We start from the raw sequence: 20,136 nt of genomic DNA on the forward strand, positions 1-20,136 counted from the left end.
GCCTAAGGCAGTGGTGGAATCACCGTCCCTGGAAGTGTTCACAAACCATGTAGATGAGGCTCTCAGTGACATAGTTTAGTAGTGGTCTTGGCAGTGCTGAGGGAACAGTTGTACTTGATGATCTTAAAAGGTCTTTTCCAACCTGGCTGATTCTATGATTCTGTGCTAGCCAGCTTTCTGCCAAATCAGGTACTGTCTTGTCTTTGCATCTGTAGTAACACAGGTTCTCTGTCATTAGGCCAGCTAAAAAACTTTGCCCTGCTTTGTTTCACAGAAATATTAACATGTGGTCACATCAGATTTGAATTAGATTTTTCCTTCTGGATGCTCCAGTATCACACAGGCCCAGCATGTAAAGACTGTGGAACCATTTGAGAGTGCAGCTGCATATTATTTTAGCTTTGTGGCAAATCTAGCTCAAAAAATAATTCCAGTTTAAAAGCAGTCCTGCAGTAATACAACCTTTTCACAGGTTCAGCTTATGTGTGATCCACAAATAGGTGTACCCACACAAATGACATCATGCTTCCACATGAAACCAGAGTGTTCCCATTTATCACCTCCTTCCACACCCAGCTGCTGGTTCCTGCCCATATGCTATCCCTTCACTGAGCTGGCAAAAGCATTTTTGTGGCAATACAGCAAACTAAAAATTGTCTGGGGATAAAAAGAAGGTATTTTCTGGCTAGACCAGTTCCCAGCAAAAGTAATTGGGTAGCCGTGAAACTGCTCATGTGCATCCAGTGTAGGAGTCCAGGGGAAAAATAATCTGACTGCAGGAAAGCCAGACCAAAGCCAGCACTGATCAGTGATGTTTCAGTGGTACAATCCTGGAAAGGATAGCATGCTGCAGTGCTGAGAGGGGAAAAGTAGGAATGAGAGGTAGGTGCAGAAATGAAACCACTTTCATAATGGGAAAACAATATATGGAACCACATTTTAAGATTCAGTGAATCTAGTCTTAATCACATTAAATAGGAAATATTTAAGTACATTATATAAATTCTAGCAGCGTAATTCTGGTGTTAAAATTGCCAAAACCATAAGCACTTAGGTGGACTTTTAACTCTTTTCATATGCATAAGTATGTGCTTAGATTTCTGGCATGTTAATAGTTGAATGAATAGAGCCACTATGCTAAGAATCCAGGCTGGCTGAAGGATTATCACAATATAGTAAATTCTCCATCAGAAAATGGCTTTCAACTAAGCAGCAAGTACAAATGATAGAACTGGGCAAAGTTAAGTAAAGATCAATAAACTGCACAGTGTGCCTACGATACACTCAGGGCTAGTGCATGAGTTCTAGTACTGTTTGTCATGGCTATTTGTTCCCTTTGATATATAAAACTCATAGAATCATGGAATGGTTTGGATTGGAAGGGACCTCAAAGACCACCCAGTTCCATCCCCCTGCCACTGGGCAGGAACGCTTTTTACTAAACCAGGTTGCTCAAAGCCCCATCCAACCTGGCCTTGAACACCGTCAGGGATGGGGCAGCCACGGCTTCTCTGGGCAGCCTGTGCCAGTGCCTCACCACCCTCATAATAAAGAACTTCTTCCTAATGGCTAATCTAAATCTACCCTCTTCCAGTTTAAAACTGTTGCCCCTTGTCCTATTCCTGCACGCCCCTGTGAAAGTCCCTCTCTAGCTTTCTTATAGGCCCCCTCTAGGTACTGGAAGCTGCTCCAAGATCTGGAGCCTTCTCTTCTGCAGGCTGAACAACCCCACCTCTCTCAGACTCTCAAAATCGCCATTCCTCTTCATCAGCTGATCTGTACACATATATCAGCAGCTGAAATTATACATGCAGGAAGATAAAGAACAAGACAATATAAAAACACTGAGGAGTACTTCTCCCTGGGCTATGGCCTCCAATAACCTTTTAAGTCATTTCTTCTTACGGGACAGACAGAATATTTTGGTCCAATGAACTCTATATCTTGCAGTTAATTACTTTTCATTCAAGCAATACGATCTATTGTTACATAGCATCAAGAAACTACAGGAAGCTCAGTACAAAGAGTAAATATTCCCACACTTTGACATTAGTATAGAAATTATCTCACTCTAAATCTCCGACAATTCAAATATGCCTTATAAGTATGTCTTCTAAGAAACAACAACAGCAACAAAAAACATTCTATTGCCAAAAATGTTATTTACATCATGTGGATTTGATAAAGCTATAGCTGTAGAAAAGTTTTACAAGTTTCAGTGCAGGAGATGCACAGAAGGCAAAAGAATAACCAAAAGCCATCCTTATCCAATTTTACCACCTGCATTATTTGGCCCAGCTCCTGTTTCAGTGACTGCCTTTCTCTTCAGAGGTTTGCAGGTCTAAATCTCTGAACAAAGGTCCACAGAAAAACAGATTTGTTCAAAATTACCATTAATTGGAATGGCTTTTAAAGAACCATTGATTTGGCTCACAGAGACAAACTTACTTAAGATCATTTGAACATACTGACACCACATTTTTCTCTAGCATACAATGCTTCAAGAAAAAATGGAATTCAGGTAATCTCCATTCAGTTTGAATAGCAGACACCTACCTTCATAGCAGCCCAAACTGGATAGACTTAGGAATATTAAGTGTAAGTAGTCATGTGTCTGTGCTTCCAAACAAGTACAGATAGTTTTATCATGGTATCTGGACAGAGCATGTTTATGATAAAGTCTATCTTAAACCAGAGCATAAAATCCATATGGTGATAAATTTTCTTTTTTTAGTATCATTCAAAACTAGTTTATGAAAACACAGATGCTGAGGCCCAGGTTTTGATCCTAACAACTGCGTAAAAGCATCATTCCACTTGAGTGGAAGTGCAAACACAACATGCCCAACAAGGAAATTCAGGACATTTGTGGTCTACTTTTGTAAAGTCAAGTTTAGTTTTTGGGCATGTGCATGCATACATATAATGGACATTAAGTTAATCTAACCTAACTCAAAACAGTAACTGGAAATAAAAAGAGTATAAAACATGAGACCATTAGGCTTTTTCTTATATATAGGTCTTTTATAGAAAACAAAATGAAACCAAAACCTGGGACTTTCTGCAGCACTTCCCACAACAACTGCTGCATTCAGCTGCTCTAAAAATATATCCTGTGGGTCAAAATGTTACATGTACCGTAATGAAACAGCTGACTCTGGGAAGTAGCTGAAGAGTAATTAAATCATTGCAGATTTGTAAGTACTCTTTTGCATTGGTTCCACTGAAAGGCACTGAAATTATTACGAGCAGTGCATGTGTTAAGTTTTAGGACTTTTCTATACTAGCAGTGCACATGTTCTGGTATTTGGAAGGTGCCACTAACAGTCACCGCTACTTTCCTCAGCACAGTGCTTGGCCATGTTAAGTGATCTGGGTGCTGAGGAACTCCATGCAGTTTGTGCACTAGCAAACACCCATGAGCACAGATAAATCACTCACATGTATCACATTTCCCTGTTTGCTCAGTTCCCTGTCACCCTCCTCATTGTACAGGAAACCAGCTGATTCATTGACTTCACACTGACACAAATTCTTGAGCTTGAGGTTGTGTGTGAACATGCACACATGCTTTCTTGCCTGCGACTGAGGCACTGCGCTAAGCGACAACTTCTCCAGGAGTTTAGGGCTATGTTAGGCAATACTCTGCAAACACGGTATCAACAATATAAAGATCTCCCCTTTGTATACAGAACTGGTCACAGAAGATAAACATGAGAAAATGGTGGAATGATTTTATTATCTCACTGGGAAAAGTGATCCCCAAAAGTAATACAGATGTAGCAAATATACCACAAAGACAGTAACTTACGGGTTAATCTTACACACATGAAGAATCCCTGACTCAAGACAGGAAACATTTGTAGGAAGCATGACTGTGGCTCTCAGGAAAACAATGTAACTGACAGCAAAATGTCTTCCAAATAAAAGGGGAAAAATTAACTGAAACATCCAGGAAAATGAACAAAACAGTAAGAGCCAGTAGCGCTCAGCAAATGTATCAGCTTCAGCTGAAAGAGCTGTGAATTAACAAGAGACAGACTGATTGAAAACGTAGTTGAGGTAAGCACAGGAAGATAGTGGTGAAAATTTCCTGATCAAAAGACCGACCAATTACCAAATGAAAAGACTGATGAACAGAACCACTTTAAAATTTCTGGTGTCAGAGATACCCTTGGGTATCTCATAGTGTCATGTAAGTGTACTGATTGTTGGAACCAGTCATTTTCAGTAAAAAAGTCTGTAATTGCACAAGCAAGGCCAGAACTTCTGATATTAAGCAATTCAAAAACACTGGATAGGCTCCTGATTTACCCAAGGCAAAAGATCTTCCTGTTTATGGTGCTAAGAATAGCATCCAGCACTGATATCCTCCAGGTAAGCCAGCAGTGAAACACAGTGAGTTTTCAAAGCATTAACTCTATGGTTTGTTCAGAGTGCAGATTACTTAGGCTAATCAGTCCTAGCTGCATCAAACAGGCATGGATCAGTTCTGTGCTACACCTAGTGCCAGTTAGAGGCAGCTTTATTACCTGTAGGTGGTGCAAAGCCCACACTAATAAACCCTTCTGGACTCGTGGAAGAGACGCAGGCATAACTAAACCATAAGTAAACTAAATCTTTGCTTATTCTTGAAAATCATTACTTAATATACACACACAAAAATGACACTGTACAAATCTATACAAGTTAAAACACATTAAAATATCATAGGGCAATTCCAGAAGCATTGATTGATAACAAAGTGTGCTTTTACAGGCAATTACCTGCATCTTTCTAGACATTTTCTTTACAGAATTAACACCATTAAAAACTGTGGTCACATTTGTCTCCCATATAATTGTGCCAACATCTACGACCACTTAAAATTATTTTCCCCTTTTTCCTCTAGCCTCCTCCCCTTCCATGTTTTCCAGGCACAACACTCTAGGTAACACCAGGAGGGTTTTATCCTGAAACAATATCTACTTGGACACAAACAAGCATCCATACAGAGCTCCAGTCTCCCCAAAATAAGAGTGGAAGAGTATGATGATACAGTTATTACAGGACCAAGACTTCTCAGTGCTTTTTCATTTTCCACTATATGAGTTCTTCAAACAATGAGAAAACAAAAAAACCCCAAAACAGTAAGCTGCTTTTCTTAAGGATAGAGCTACAATGATATGCATGTGGAAAACAGAAAAATATACTCCGTGGAATACCTTTAAACGTGTTTGAAGGCTCTTATATTGTCTAGAATTCAATTATTAGTGAATCTTTAAATACAGTAGTAGGAATGAAAAGAATCCCAACAATGGAATAATTAGCCCTGTGGTATATCCAGAAGCTTAGTTTGCGAAAAGTCTTCTACCTAACTGCTTTTCCTGGAACTAGTCAACTGAACCAGAGCTGGACTCCTGTACTGAGCAGTTCAGGAACACTATTTTTGAATATTGCTAATAACTCTTTGTAACTAAAGGTTTGAATGAGTCCAGTGAAGTCAAAGGAAAGTCCTGGGTCAACTCCAGTGAGCAACTTAACCATACAGTGACATTCTACAGATCTCTATTCCTTATGATATAATCATATGGCACATTTATTGAGCTATTTATGCAATTTTATTAATGTCTGCTTTTATTTATATTTTAATTCTCAATTTTTATTTGAATGCTATACAGAACATAATGGAGTTTGGGTTAAAAAAAACAAACCTACAGTTCATGCCCCAACTACACTGCCCAATATGAATACTGATTTCAGTACAATGACACTCATCTAACAAATCAGTGACACTTCAACAGATCACAGCCTTTCTGCCTGTGATCTGAGGAGTCTTAGGACCTCTGGACTGTTTTTGAGAGGTCAAAAGGTAACTAAGGAAAATCAGCTGGTCTTCAGTAAGCTTAAATTCAGTAGGAAGGGTTTGGCACTCCAGCGTAACATTTCTAAGGTTCTGCAAAGGAAATTGGATATAATACAGCAGGTGAAAAATATTCACCATTACAGCAGAGAGACTTGGGCTGGACTTGAATTCAGTTCTCTTGAGGAAAAATAAATTTATTTTGCTAAACAAAGTAAGTCTCTTCAATAAACAGCTATTACACAATTTTCCAGCTCAAATGAAGGCAAGTAAAAATGTGGAGCCAAGTTCCAAACATGGACTGTGTGGTCACAATTTCATTGCAGTCCATGGAATTACAACTATTTAGTTCACATCTCAAGTCAGATCTATGTAATCTTCTATTGCCAGTTAGATGGGGGGGTGGGGGAAATTGCTTTTGTTTGCTTTTGTATTAATAATGATATTCTAGTGAATTAGGTTTTCTGACATTGCAGGAGACCTTTCTGTTGATGACTTTCCTAGATATATACTAAGCAAGGATTGCTCTGTGGGCAAGAGACTGCAAGTTACAGAAGTCAGAACAGGCAAGTGTAAATCATTTCTGATGTGTATCGAACTAATTCTACTAACTTTTATTATTTTAGTGTCAGAAGTTTCTGAATGCAACTGTGGATCTTTTACTCTACTCTGTTTATACGCAGTCCAGAGCCGAATTCATATGAACTGGCCAGCATACATGAACTGGCCAGCATCAGGTGTCACGCAACACAGTTTGATGAAAAACAAATGTCTATAGAGTTGTTTTTCTTAAAAAAAAAAAAGAAAGAACAAACCCAGCCATGCTACAATTTTGACTTAGTCACGACATTGTGAAGAAAAAAGTCTAGGTTCCCCTCCTTTTCTTTCTCCGCTTCTGCCAACAAAGAGCTGCTTGTTTCATTTATTTCCCAGAAACAGCATTAGCCTTCCAACAAGGTCAGCAAAAAATGCTGCTTTTCAGTTCTGGTGCATTTTGTTCCAAAAATCTGTAAAGTATTAAACCAAAAAGTTGTACTATCCCAGTGTACAGAGACTCCTTTATTCAGATTTCTGGGCTGAAAATAGCTGTACAGAAATTTCTCAACAGTTTGAACTGTTAAGTTCTGTGATATTCACTTTTAACTAATCTTTCCTTCTTCAATGACTCAAGCTTAAAAAAACCCCAAATGACCAACCCGCAGGTGCAGCATCAAAGCTACAGTTTAGCAGGAAATTATTTAAAAGATTAGAGATTTACTTTGTAAGCACTGTAAATCAGTAACAACAAAAAAGTGAGGGCTGTTTGGTGAGACAGCTTTAAAGCTAAGTGACCAATTACAGATCATGATTATTATTTTAAATATTTATTAAATTATTTTTATTTTTGTTTCAGGCAATCTTCAGCTTTTGCATTTCATTCACTTTGAAACTATGTAAAATGACACTTCATTCTTGCACTGGCATATGTTTGGATTACTAACCTTGAAGGGAAAAACTTAGACAAACAGGAACTTCTTTTGTGTTAAAATTAAAAATTACCAGATTTTGAAACAATACCAACATCTCTTCTGAGCATATCAACCTTTAACATCAACCTTTAACATTTCAGATTTACTAGACAGACAGTTGCTGGTTTAAAGGTGTGTTGTCCTTTGAGATATCTGGATTTAATTTACCAGATACTGGAGTTAATTCCTGTTAGTTACTGGAACTATTAGCTACTGTCTTTAAAACAAAAAAATGTAAAAAATACTCCGTCTGAAATCTGCCTGAGAAATGACTTCTTAGAGGTTTTAATTGCAAATGACAAAAAAAACCCCACCCCACCCACGTTCTTTTCCAGGGCTGTGTCATAACTCTCATTCCCACAGAACATGCAAGTACTCCACAATGTTTTCAGCTCTCCTCTAAGTGTTATTTCACTAACCAGAAGCAAGCACCAAAATTATTAACTCTAACCACAAAAGAATTGTGTCCACTTCTTCCAGGATGTCCAGTAATTAAAAATGACCTGGAACAGGAAGCCTTTCTACTGTGCAGGTGGTGTGAGGGCATGGGCTACACTGTGGGAAAAACATGTTCGTCTCACTGTTACGCATCTGTAGCCAAATTTCCATGCTATGCAAACTAAGCCTTACAAAATCTAGACCATTTCATGTATGTTAATTATCACTAAAATACATACCAACTGTTTTTAAATGCTTTGAGAGTTTCTGTGTTATCTCCAGAGCCTCAGTCTGACACAGTAACCAAAACTGCGTTTCATCCTCAAACAATGGTAGCTGCACCGCTTTTATCATGGCAGGATATGGAAACTTTGGTTCATGTGTTTATTGCTCTTAGACAGCATTATTGCATTGTTTTACTGGTTGGATTTCCTGGCCGATTAAGAGAAATGAAAGCAGATGCAAAGTGTCACAACTCCCAGTTGTATCCAGACCCAATTAAATACTGTTAGCAATGCAGTAGAAAGCTAAACTTTTTGAATTCACAGACAAATTTCTGTAACAGTTGCCAAAGTAGGTCTCTTCAAGTTAAATTCTATTGTGTAATATATATATTTTCGGTTGATATGCTGGAAGGAAGGAATACCATTCAGAGGGACCTCGACATTCTTGTGAGGTGGGCTGATGCCAAACCTCATGAAGTTTAACCAGGCCAAGTGCAAGGTCCTACACCTGGGTCGGAGCAATCCTAGGCACAGCTACAGGGTGGGCAAAAAGGAAATCCACTGTAGTCCTGCGGAGAAGGACATGGGGGTGTTGGTCGATGAGAAAAGGAACATGAACCGGCTGCAGTGTGCGCTTGCAGTCCAGAAAGCCAACCATATTCTGGGCCGCATCAAAAGAAGTGTGACCAGCAGGTCAAAGGAGGTGATCCTGCCCCTCTACTCTGCTCTTGTGAGACCTCACTTGGAGTATTGTGTGCAGTTCTGGTGTCCTCAACATAAAAAGGACATGGAACTGTTGGAACAAGTCCAGAGGAGGGCCATGAGGATGATCAGGGGACTGGAGCACCTCCCGTGTGAAGACAGGTTGAGAAAGTTGGGGCTGCTCAGCCTGGAGAAGAGAAGGCTGCGTGGAGACCTCATAGCAGCCTTCCAGTATTTGAAGGGGGCCTACAGGGATGCTGGGAAGGGACTATTCATTAGGGACTGTAGTGATAGGACAAGGGGTAACAGGTTGAAACCTAAACAGCAGAGGTTTAGACTGGATATAAGGAAGAAATTCTTTCCTGTTAGGGTGGTGAGGCACTGGAATGGGTTGCCCAGGGAGGTAGTGAATGCTCCATCCCTGGCAGTGTTCAAGGCCTAATGGCATGCTTTAGTGTGAGGCGTCCCTGCCCATGGCAGGGGGGTTGGAACTAGATGATCTTAAGGTCCTTTCCAACCCTAACTATTCTATGATTCTATGATTCTTTCACCTGAGAGAACAGTGTATTTATCGTGTTTGTACCACTTGGGTCATGCCTCCTGGTGGACCTTGCTGGAGTAAGTTTCTAGGGTTAAGAATAGCTTTCTCTTCTTAGTAGACAAAACCAAAAATCAAATAATTCTTCATCTGGAGTTTGACACAGTGCATTAATATGGTTGAACTCTCAGGATCAATGCGTACACTAAACAAATTAATGTTGGGCTTTCCACTGCTTTATGCCTGAGCTGCTTTATGGAAATAAATATTACCATCTTCTACCACAGATGTGCCGTGATTTATTTTTCTTATACTCTGCATTTACACATGATCTGATCAGGTGTAAGTGCAACCAGAAGTATATTTAATATCCTTCTCATTCTGACAGAAATTTTCCTCTGTTCTTAAGAGTGTATTCCACATCCTGAAACTCCACCACCCCTTGTTGATGGTACATCATCCATTTTCCTTATGGTGCCACTCTTCTACTTGATGAAAGCGTGAGAATTGCACCAGGACCCTCTAAGCTGGCACAGAGATTTTTCAAGACTGGACTGTATAAAGCCCCAAGCACCTGGTCTGATCTCATAGCTGACTGTGCGTTGAGCTGGCGGTTGGGTTAGAGATCTCTCAGGGCCGCTTCCCACCTGAATTATTCTGTGATGGCTAGAGCCTCAAGTTTTGCCTTTCCCCAACCCTCAACCATGTGTGGAAACTCATCCAGCTTTTTACCTCAGAACAGGCTCCTTTACCTTTGCAAGCTCAAAACATTATTATTTACCTTAAGGCAACTTTCCCTTAATTCAGTATGTCTGAATGAGTTTAGTTTCTTATAATACCTCCTTTGAGGATGCCACTAGCAGATAACTGATAAAAAAGCAGCAGCCTGTAAATAAATTAAAACAATGTCTTCTAGATACTGATAGAGTATGAGAACACTGGAAACCTCAGGAATTTTAACACCAAGCATTTTTATGGTTGTTTTTCCTGAATATATACATATTGATAAGTTCATCTTGACAGAACCTGAGAGAACATATAGTCATGAGGTATTATGTCAGTGTTCAGAATTAAGAATGATCTGGGTACATTTTCTAAAGACAAGATTAGCTGGGCCAATAGACATTACTCAAGAAGATGCTAGTTTACCAGTTACAAAATTATCAGGTTACCAACCATCATCATAAAACAGCCCAGGTTAGAAAGGAATCGAAAGATCATCTTGTCAGACTTATATGCAAAATAATAAGGGAATAACCAAAGGGGGTAGGAGAAGATGACTCAGCTTTAATGCATAAGGGATCTACACAAGCATCTTTCTGCTTGTCTCTTTGCTTCATTCCTTATCACTTCTTCCTGAACAGCCAGCTCATACATAATTGCAGCTTTTAAAAGCCTTTCCACCCATCAATCCTATCTCCATGCAAAGCCTGACAAGTCACACAAGTTCTGTTGTGTACTACAAGTGGAAAACGCGGTGTGATAAAACCAGGTATGTATGTCTGTTATTGCTCGTGCTGGACTGTCCAATGTGAAGAGAGTCAAAGATAACAGTGGTAGCCAAGCACTAGGAAACCTTAGCTATACCCAGCCTGGTTGGACTTAAGTGAGACCAAACACACATTAGAGAGACCAAACACACATTTTAACCACATTTTCTAGATAAATAAATTGAAAGCCCCTATCCACACCCAAATAAACTCAAAGGCATTTTGCAAAGTGACAGAATGCCCAAAACTCTCAAACCACCAAACTCTGGACACTATCTAACACACAACTCAGTCACTCACAGAGGACCTAGAATAACTGTGCCTTGCAGTTTGCAATTGGTATTTGTCCTAAGGCCTAAATTCTACAAACAACTGTACCACAGAGCCTATTATTTTTGTATAAGGAACTTCTGTGTATAAATTAAAGCTAATTTATATGGAAGAGATAAATACTATGAGAGGAGCTTATTATTTTATGTCAAAATAAGTTGCAAACTGTTAAACTTGGAAAACATCTAAATGAAGACCAGATTGGGCTCACCAAATGGATGAAGAGCACAATCGCAAAAGAAATCTTTAAAAACAGTCCGAAGGAAGGAGGATGAAAATAACAATGGTTTTGAGTGTTGCATAATGTGGAATAAAGACTACAAACCAAGCAGTATTTAATTAAAAATTGTTGCAAAAGAAACTTTTATAAGGTTCTGATTTTTTCCCCCAGATCTTGCTACACATAGCCAAAAACTACCCTCCAGCATCTTCTTACACCAGTGACTGCCATTAAAGCAGAATAGCTTCCCAAGCTTGGACTTTGGCACTCTCAGAGAACAATTTAGTCATTTAAGTCAGACAATAGTTTGACCATTAGTTCAGCTGCACTGCAATTGCTCTCCTTCCTTTCATTCACACAGAGCTTGGTCTCCTAATGCAGGGACCTAGGCTAGATGTCTAAAATAAGGGTATACAAACACCCTTCCTCCCACATACAATCTTTGTTTCTACCACAATAACAGAATTGATTTATAACAGATGTTTAATACTTTATCAATCGCTGAAAAAGACTCTTTCAGAATGGGCAGAAAAAAAATACATGTGCAGGTTTAGCATCAAGGTAAACAGGACTTAAGAAATACTTATAAAGATGGAGGAAATACAGTGCTGAAGTTATGAGAAAACTAGTATGTGTATCTCATAAATAGATTCCATAAAACTACATCAGGAAAAAGGTAGAAAAATACAAAGGATTTTTTTAAGTGTCCAGTAATCTCAATCAGCTTTCCCTGTATGCTTCTCTGTGTCTCAAGCACAATCATACTGTGATTTGGTATCATTTAGTCACACTCTGTGCTTTGATAGAATGTTTGTAAGTGCCTTCATACACTTCCCAGCAAATACTGTTGAAAGGAGTTTATAAAGCAAATCAACAAGCTGTACAGAACAGACCGTATTTTCCATCTCTTCAGAAGAAGCATAGCGAGGAAAACACATGTGTTAGTAATTAGAACTGCAGACCAGTATGCAGACCTGGACACTTGAATCCTTTTAAGTGGCACATCTTCAAAAGAAAAACTACTTCTAATTCCTTCAGTACCAAAAAACTCCAAGGCAAAAGACAAATGCACAGATTTCATTTGCTAAGAAGTTACAAAATTGTGTCCAGAAAAGTGGCTTAACTGGGTATCCAATTTCAATTTCTCCCCTGATGTCTCTAAGATGTTGGCACAATCGCTTCTGGCTTGGAGGTCAGACTGCCAGACCAACAAACTGCTCACTTCAGTGTCTGAGACCTAATAAAGCAGGTTCAGCAGTAACACTATTAGCATCACAAAAGAGCAGAAAGACCTTGCCTTTTGACCAAGATAATTTCAAAATAGAGACATTCTGTTTCAGTACTGGAAAATGCACTCACATGTATTTTAAACTGTCACACAAAGTATTCAGAGGCTATTGTATACTGTTCAGATTCTTGTAATTTTCTGTGTATATATATATATGCATATATATATATATATAAAGCAGTTTCTAAATTAAATCTTTTAATTATATTTTTAATAAAATAGGTTACCTTGGTGTGTTCAAACAGGTAGATTGGAATATCAGGGACTGTGATGATGAATTTAATAGTATGGTGCTCAAAAAGCTACTAAGCTGTGCAAACATATTTGTTGTCCCAAAGTGTCACAGTATGCTTTTCAAAAGCCATCAGAATGAGAAAAACTCCACCAAAACATATTGACAAAATACTTTCTTAATTAAATAAATATGAAAACTGTGGAAATATTTACATACTATTTCTAGTGGGCAAACGTTTAGGAAATTCAGTCACAGATCTGAACCATGCCAAGCACCGTATAAATACCTACCAAAAGCTGGAACTTCACCTATAACTGCAAAGGCTACAGAATGAAATATAGTCTGTATTTTATGTAAGAGATTTTGAAGTCTTTGGAAATGCCCCTGTTGGGCACCTGAAGTCCCTTCAAGACTCTTTAATTAGGTGTATGCTTCTATTTCTAACCCTCTGTATCCCGAGAAAGACCCTCCTCTAAAATCTAGTATAAAAGTATTTCAGTAGAGGGTTTGGGTTTTATTCACTTCTGCTGACAAACTGGGGGAAAAAGCTGTCCTGATTTATGGTACCTCCTTTATTTTATCATTGTAGAGAATGTAAGAGACATAAATATAAACTGAGGAGTTGATATGAACAATAAATCCCACTGTACTATTGGCCATTTCAGAATTGCTATGAACAGATTGACCTAAACGCAGCTGCGGTTTGAAATAACATGCACAGAGCAATTGTAAGCTTTACCATGTAGTATAAAACAATGCAGTTACAACCTAACCTTTCTGATTTTACCACAGTTTTCTTGATAGGTGAAGGGACAGCCCTGATGAACCACACTGCAAATGAATAATCATGAAATCATGAGACCAACATATCAAAAATTAACCTGGACAAGAATCAGGTCTGTGTTTTTAAAACTACCTATTTGACAGTTTTGTGATCTTAAGCCTGTAAACTGACCTATCTGTTCTTCATTTTCTGGAGTGGTGGAGCAGTTAAAGCAGCAGATATTAGGGATTATTTGTAATTCTTGATTATACATGAGAATTTTTTCTTCCATTTTTCTCCATGTTTTCTTTAAATTTGTCAGTGTTTTCACCACTTTATTTTTACTAAGGTACATATCTTGCAAAATCAGACAAATGTAAATCAATGCTTAAATTAAAGCTCAAGGTGCTAAACAGGTACAGTGACAAAACCACAGTGTTTATAGAAAGTCTTTGGGTAGTTCAAACTGCAAAAAAGATTTTTTAGTATTTTGCAGGTAGTTTCCAGTGCAGAACCTAATTATGCAATAGAAACCCAATCCCTACCACCATAAACAAGCAAGCAAACCAGATACAACCTCTGACCTGAAGAAAGACAGATCATCTATCAGCACGCTGTACAGTCAGCTTTGAAAATTACACAATGGGTTTGTGGAGGCTTTATACCACCTCTGAATGAAAATGCTCAGGAAGACCTTATTTTATTATTAATACTACATAAAAAAATGTCAGAGGGACTCTAAAATATAATGTGAGACAGGTTAGAATTTCACCTCAAACAGTATGAATTCACTTGTTGAAAATTCCACAGAGGGAAAAATAAGAAAAGAAAGTGGAGAACATACTGGTAGGTCTCATAGCAGAATCAGAGCTAAGCAAAAAATACTCTGGGAAACAAATTAGTAAAAGGCGTTTCTCTTTGCTCTTTTTATTTTAACCACAGAGATGACATGCAGAGATGACTCACCAAGATTTGGCTGAGACATTGCCATAGATCTCTGTGGTACTGGTGTGGAAGTAGCTGCATGATGGTGGCCCACGTGGTTCAACGGTTGGTTCATAGTTTTTCGAGGATCTTGCCATGTTGTAATTTTCTCTATGTGACTGAAAAAGAAAAGATAAAACACAAGCTTAACATGAAATAACCAAGTATGTTATATTCATAGCTACGCATAGTCATGAAAGTCCTATTTGCTTCTCTTATGCCACGGTTTTCCACCCTTCTGATCTCACTTTACGTGAAATTATGTATCATTGTAATTTATTCTTCTGATCTTCTGCCCCCGCTGTTTTAACTTTTTTATGTACTACTGTTGAATAACTACTATTACTTGAACAATGCGTGAATTCTATTATGATACTAAAAATCTGTGATACACACTCATCTTCCAGACTATTTAATTATCCCTTGTAAACCCTCATATACATATATTACTCTGAAAACAATGGAGTAGTACATAAATCTGCATGAGATTTTACATCAACATAAAGTGTGATCTCTGTATAATATTTTTTAACTCAGAATACAGTGGTAAAGGAACTGCGGTTTTGTTGCAACTGGAGGTTTTTGCTGAAATGTGTCAGTTTTGAAAGGAACTGATTAGGACAAGGATTTTAAGGATCAGCATGTAAATTCTATTTGAAGCAAGAAAAGAAAGAGGAACTATCTTAACGCAATCAATGGTCTGGTATCTATCTAGGGACTGCCTGGTTCTGTGTCCAGCATTCACCCAGCTGAATAACCAGGCTACTGATTACTGGCTGGACTTTGATGGGTTTTCCTCTATTAGTTTTTTGTTAGAAAACGTGTAAAGAGGTAAGTCTTTAAGAAGAACATGTAAAGAATAAACATTTAAGCATTCTCTGCTGGAAAACTATTGCAGTACAACTTTCATAAAAGCATGGTCTGACATCATCTACTGAACTCAAACTCATCACTGCTTTCACCTACATTACTAGCACTGCCATTACTGCTGTAAGCACTCCACACCTTCAGGCTCAGCTGATCAGCTGCACCACTTCACATGCAAGTTCCCATCTCTGTTGGGGAACAGTATGATGTTACCACATCCAAACTCTTTATAGTAGGCCTCTTGTATTACCAAAAATAATGTGAACTACAAGGAGTAAAAACCAGACAACAAAAAACCCCAACTTGAACCATTTTTCAGTTCTTTAAAAAAGTGACAGTCTTTGTAGAAATTTTCTTTTCTTAATATTTTACATTTAATGTACACTTCCAAAACTGTAACTGAAGATCACACTTTCACTTCAATGCTTGTCTAAGACTCATCCTTTAAGCTTTCAAGTTGCCTCCTTTCTTCACAGCTTCTAAAATACGTTATAATTCATAGTGAAACCACCCTCCATTGCTTCTCCTTAGCATTAAGGCACCCCTCATTGAAAACCTTTATTATATTTTAGCTTTCAATCTTTTTACCCATACTTTTCAAATCTAAGAATTCTTGTACCCAGTTCAGTTAAATGAACTTTTACAAAATAAAAAATGTTATTCTGAATGAAAGATGCTGCTAGAGCAATAAATTGGGCAATGTTTTATGTTAAGTCCTAAAGGAGATGAAAAACAGTTTCACTGTTTTGTTTTTTTGGCATTTTAGTTCAAATAAAGAAGCTACACTTCATGAAAGCTGTAAGTTTTGGAATATCAACATATAATACAAAAGATTTTTTTTTGTCCAGGTAGTGAGAAACATGTTTGTAAACATGAGTTTTAGTGATTAAATAAATACTGTCTTGATTAAGCTTATGTAAAAACATTTCTCACTTTACAGTGCTGTTTTGGGTTTTTGGTTTGGGTTTTGTTTGTTTGGGGGGTTTTTTTGTTGGTTTTTGGGGGGGTTTATAAAAACATTGTAAAATTTAAGCAGAAAGCTTAAAATGAAATGAGACTTTTTTCCCTGTAATATTACTCTCTTAAAAACTGAAAGCACAAATACCTGTTAGGAAAACTTAAAGCACAAGTTAAAAGTATTTATGAAATCAGTTGTATTAAGCAATCTGTAACTTGTTTGAATATATTCCTCACTCTAACTACAAACCCAAAACCTTCCACTAGAACTGTCAATTATGTATGGTGAGTGATAACCAGAAGTGCTCTTAACAAAAAGCCACACTAGAATACCAGAATGGTCAACTTCAAAATTTTGTTGTGTTACCAAAGTTTTTTTTCAGCAGGAAGCTCCCCATAGCTGTGGACAAAGGGAACTCCACATCACCCACCATTTCTGTGTTAAACTTATCTCAAAATACAGTTTGATGATCCTGTTGTTTTGCTGGTGACAGGACATGTCCTGTGAGGAATGGCTGAAGACTCTAGGTTTGTCTCATTTGGAGAAAAAAAGGCTGAGGGATGACCTCGACATCATTGCTCTCTACAGCTTCCGGAGGAGAGGACATGGAGAGGGAGGTGCTGACCTCTTCTTCCTAGGAGCAAGGGACTGGATATGTGGGAATGGTTCAAAGCTGCATCCATCAAGGGAGATTCAGACTTAATACAATTAGGAAGCATTTCTTTAGCAAGAGGTTCATCAAACACTGGAACAGGCTTCCTAGAGAAATGGTTAATGCCCCTTGTCTGCTTGAGGTTAAGAAGCGTTTATTTGAACAATTCCCTTAATAATATGTTTTAACATTAGGTCAGTCCTGAAGTGGTCAGGCAGTTGGACCTTATGATCATTGTAGGCCTCTTCCAACAAAACTATTCTACTCTATCTCGATGATATTGCTTTACGCAAAATGCAATGTAGAGAAAAGCAGAAATAATCTGCTCTTCTCTGAAAAATAGGACAGCAAGTACTGAAAGTAGACATTGAGCAAAATACAGAATTTGTCATTTAGGCCTTGATCCTGAAACACTGAATTCACCAAAAGTTTTACAGATGCCAATGGAAAGTAGGTCATGCTCTTAATTTTGTACAGACACTGTAAGGCAGATATTTAGAAAAGGGCATGGTATCAGGAATGCTTGGTTGCAGCTGGCATTCCATTACAATAACTATTAAATTCGTTGTCTTACTCTTTTTACACAGAGCCATTGGCTTACTTTATTAAAAATGTAAAAAAAAAATAAATCATATAGGTTTTAGGTAATAGAAGTCATTAGCAATGTTCTTCAGCAATTCAGTTTATATAGTGCTGACAGTAAAGTTATCAGCTCAGCAAAACCTGAAAAAAAATTATATAAGAACAGTATCATGTTTAGTGTTATCTTCAGTATACTTTAAAAGACAAAGAATCATAGAACCATAGAATCATAGAATAGTTAGGGTTGGAAAGGACCTTAAGATCATCTTGTTCCAACCCCCCCTGCCATGGGCAGGGACACCTCACACTAAAGCATGCCACGCAATGCTTCATCCAACCTGGCCTTGAACACTGCCAGGGATGGAGCATTCACTACCTCCCTGGGCAACCCATTCCAGTGCCTCACCACCCTTACAGGAAAGAATTTCTTCCTTATATCCAGTCTAAACCTCTGCTGTTTAAGTTTCAACCTGTTACCCCTTGTCCTATCACTACAGTCCCTAATGAATAGTCCCTCACCAGCAATCCTGTAGGTCCCCTTCAGATACTGGAAGGCTGCTATGAGGTCTCCATGCAGCCTTCTCTTCTCCAGGCTGAACAGCCCCAACTTTCTCAACCTGTCTTCACACGGGAGGTGCTCCAGTCCCCTGATCATCCTCGTGGCCCTCCTCTGGACTTGTTCCAACAGTTCCATGTCCTTTTTATGTTGAGGACACCAGAACTGCACACAATACTCCAAGTGAGGTCTCACAAGAGCAGAGTAGAGGGGCAGGATCACCTCCTTTGACCTGCTGGTCACACTTCTTTTGATGCAGCCCAGAATACGGTTGGCTTTCTGGGCTGTAAGTGCACACTGCAGCCGGTTCATGTTCATTTTCTTATCGATCAACACCCCCATGTCCTTCTCCGCAGGACTACAATGAATTTCCTTTTTGCCCACCCTGTAGCTGTGCCTAGGATTGCTCCAACCCAGGGGTAGGACCTTGCACTTGGCATGGTTAAACTTCATGAGGTTGGCATCAGCCCACCTCACAAGTGTGTCAAGGTCCCTCTGAATGGCATTCCGTCCCTCTAGCGTATCAACCGAACCACACAGCTTGGTGTCATTGGCAGACTTGCTGAGGGCACACTCAATTCCATTGTCCATGTCAGCAACAAAGATATTAAACAAGACCGGTCCCAACACTGATCCCTGAGGAACACCACTCGTTACTGGTCTCTAGGCAGACATTGAACCGTTGACCACAACTCTTTCCATGTGACCATCCAACCAGTTCTTTATCCACTGAGTGGTCCACCTATCAAATTGATGACACTCCAATTTAGAGACAAGGATGTCATGTGGGACAGTGTTGAATGCTTTGCACAAGTCCAGGTGGATGACGTCAACTGCTCTGCCCCTGTCCATCACTTCTGTAGCCCCGTCATAGAAGGCCACCCAATTGGTCAGACAGGATTTTCCCCTAGTAAAGCCATGCTGGCTGTCACCAAGCACCTTGTTGTTTTTCATGTGCCCTAGCATGCCTTCCAGGAGAATCTGCTCCAAGATTTTGCCAGGCACAGAGGTGAGACTGACTGGTCTATAATTCCCCGGGTCATCCATTTTCCCCTTCTTGAAAATGGGGGTTATATTTCCCTTTTTCCAGTCATCAGGAACTTCACCTGTCTGCCATGATTTTTCAAATATGATGGCCAGTGGCTTTGCAAGTTCATTTGCCAGCTCCTTCAGGACCCGTGGATGGATTTCCTCAGGTCCCATGGACTTGTGTACATTCAGGTTCTTAAGATGGTCTCGAACCAGATCCTCTCGTACAGTGGGCCCAAGGTCTGGATTTTCACAGTCCCTGCATCCACCTTCCAAGACTTGGGTGCTGCTGTCAGAGCCTTTGCCAGTGAAGACCGAGGCAAAGAAGCCATTCAGAACCTCAGCCTTCTCCAAGTCCTGTGTAGCCAGTTCTCCCGAAAGTTTCCGGAGGGGGGCCTACATTGTCCTTAGTCTGTTTTTTAGCCGCTACATACCTATAAAATCCCTTCCTATTATATTTAACATCCCTTGCCAAGTTTAGCTCCAATTAGGCCTTAGCTTTCCTAACCTGGTCCCTAACTACCTGAACAACATCCCTGTATTCATCCCAGGACACCTGTCCTTGCTTCCACCTTTTATAAGCCTCTTTTTTCCTTTGAATTTCTCTCAGCAGCTCCTTATCCATCCAAGGAGGTCTCCTGGCCCTCCTGCTGCACTTCCTTATAGTTGAGATGCAACACTCCTGAGCTTGTAGCAGGTGATCCTTGAATATTAACCAAGAGTCTTGGGCCCCCTTGCCTTCTAGGGCTATATCCCATGGAACCTTGCTAAGCAGGCTCCTGGAGAAGCCAAAGTCTGCTCTCTTGAAGTCCAGGGCAGTGAGCTTACTGCACTCTCTTCTCACTGTCTTGAGGACCTCGAATTCAACCATCTCGTGATCACTGCATCCAAGACTTCCCTGGAGAGTCACATTTCCAACGAGCCCTTCCC

The 20,136-nt window shown here is 39.3% G+C and overlaps 1 protein-coding gene across 1 annotated transcript in view; it reads right to left on the minus strand.

The window, feature by feature from the left end:
- WWTR1 (WW domain containing transcription regulator 1) overlaps nucleotides 1-20,136 on the minus strand; it is a 73,570-nt gene that overhangs the window by 15,659 nt on the left and 37,775 nt on the right. Inside the window, exon 2 of the mRNA XM_034063885.1 lies at nucleotides 14,545-14,681. Coding sequence (XP_033919776.1) covers nucleotides 14,545-14,681 — 137 coding nt within the window. The remainder of the gene's footprint in view (nucleotides 1-14,544; nucleotides 14,682-20,136) is intronic.

The sequence above is a fragment of the Melopsittacus undulatus genome, chromosome 6, assembly GCF_012275295.1.
Source record: "Melopsittacus undulatus isolate bMelUnd1 chromosome 6, bMelUnd1.mat.Z, whole genome shotgun sequence".
In the NCBI taxonomy this organism is placed as follows: domain Eukaryota; kingdom Metazoa; phylum Chordata; class Aves; order Psittaciformes; family Psittaculidae; genus Melopsittacus; species Melopsittacus undulatus.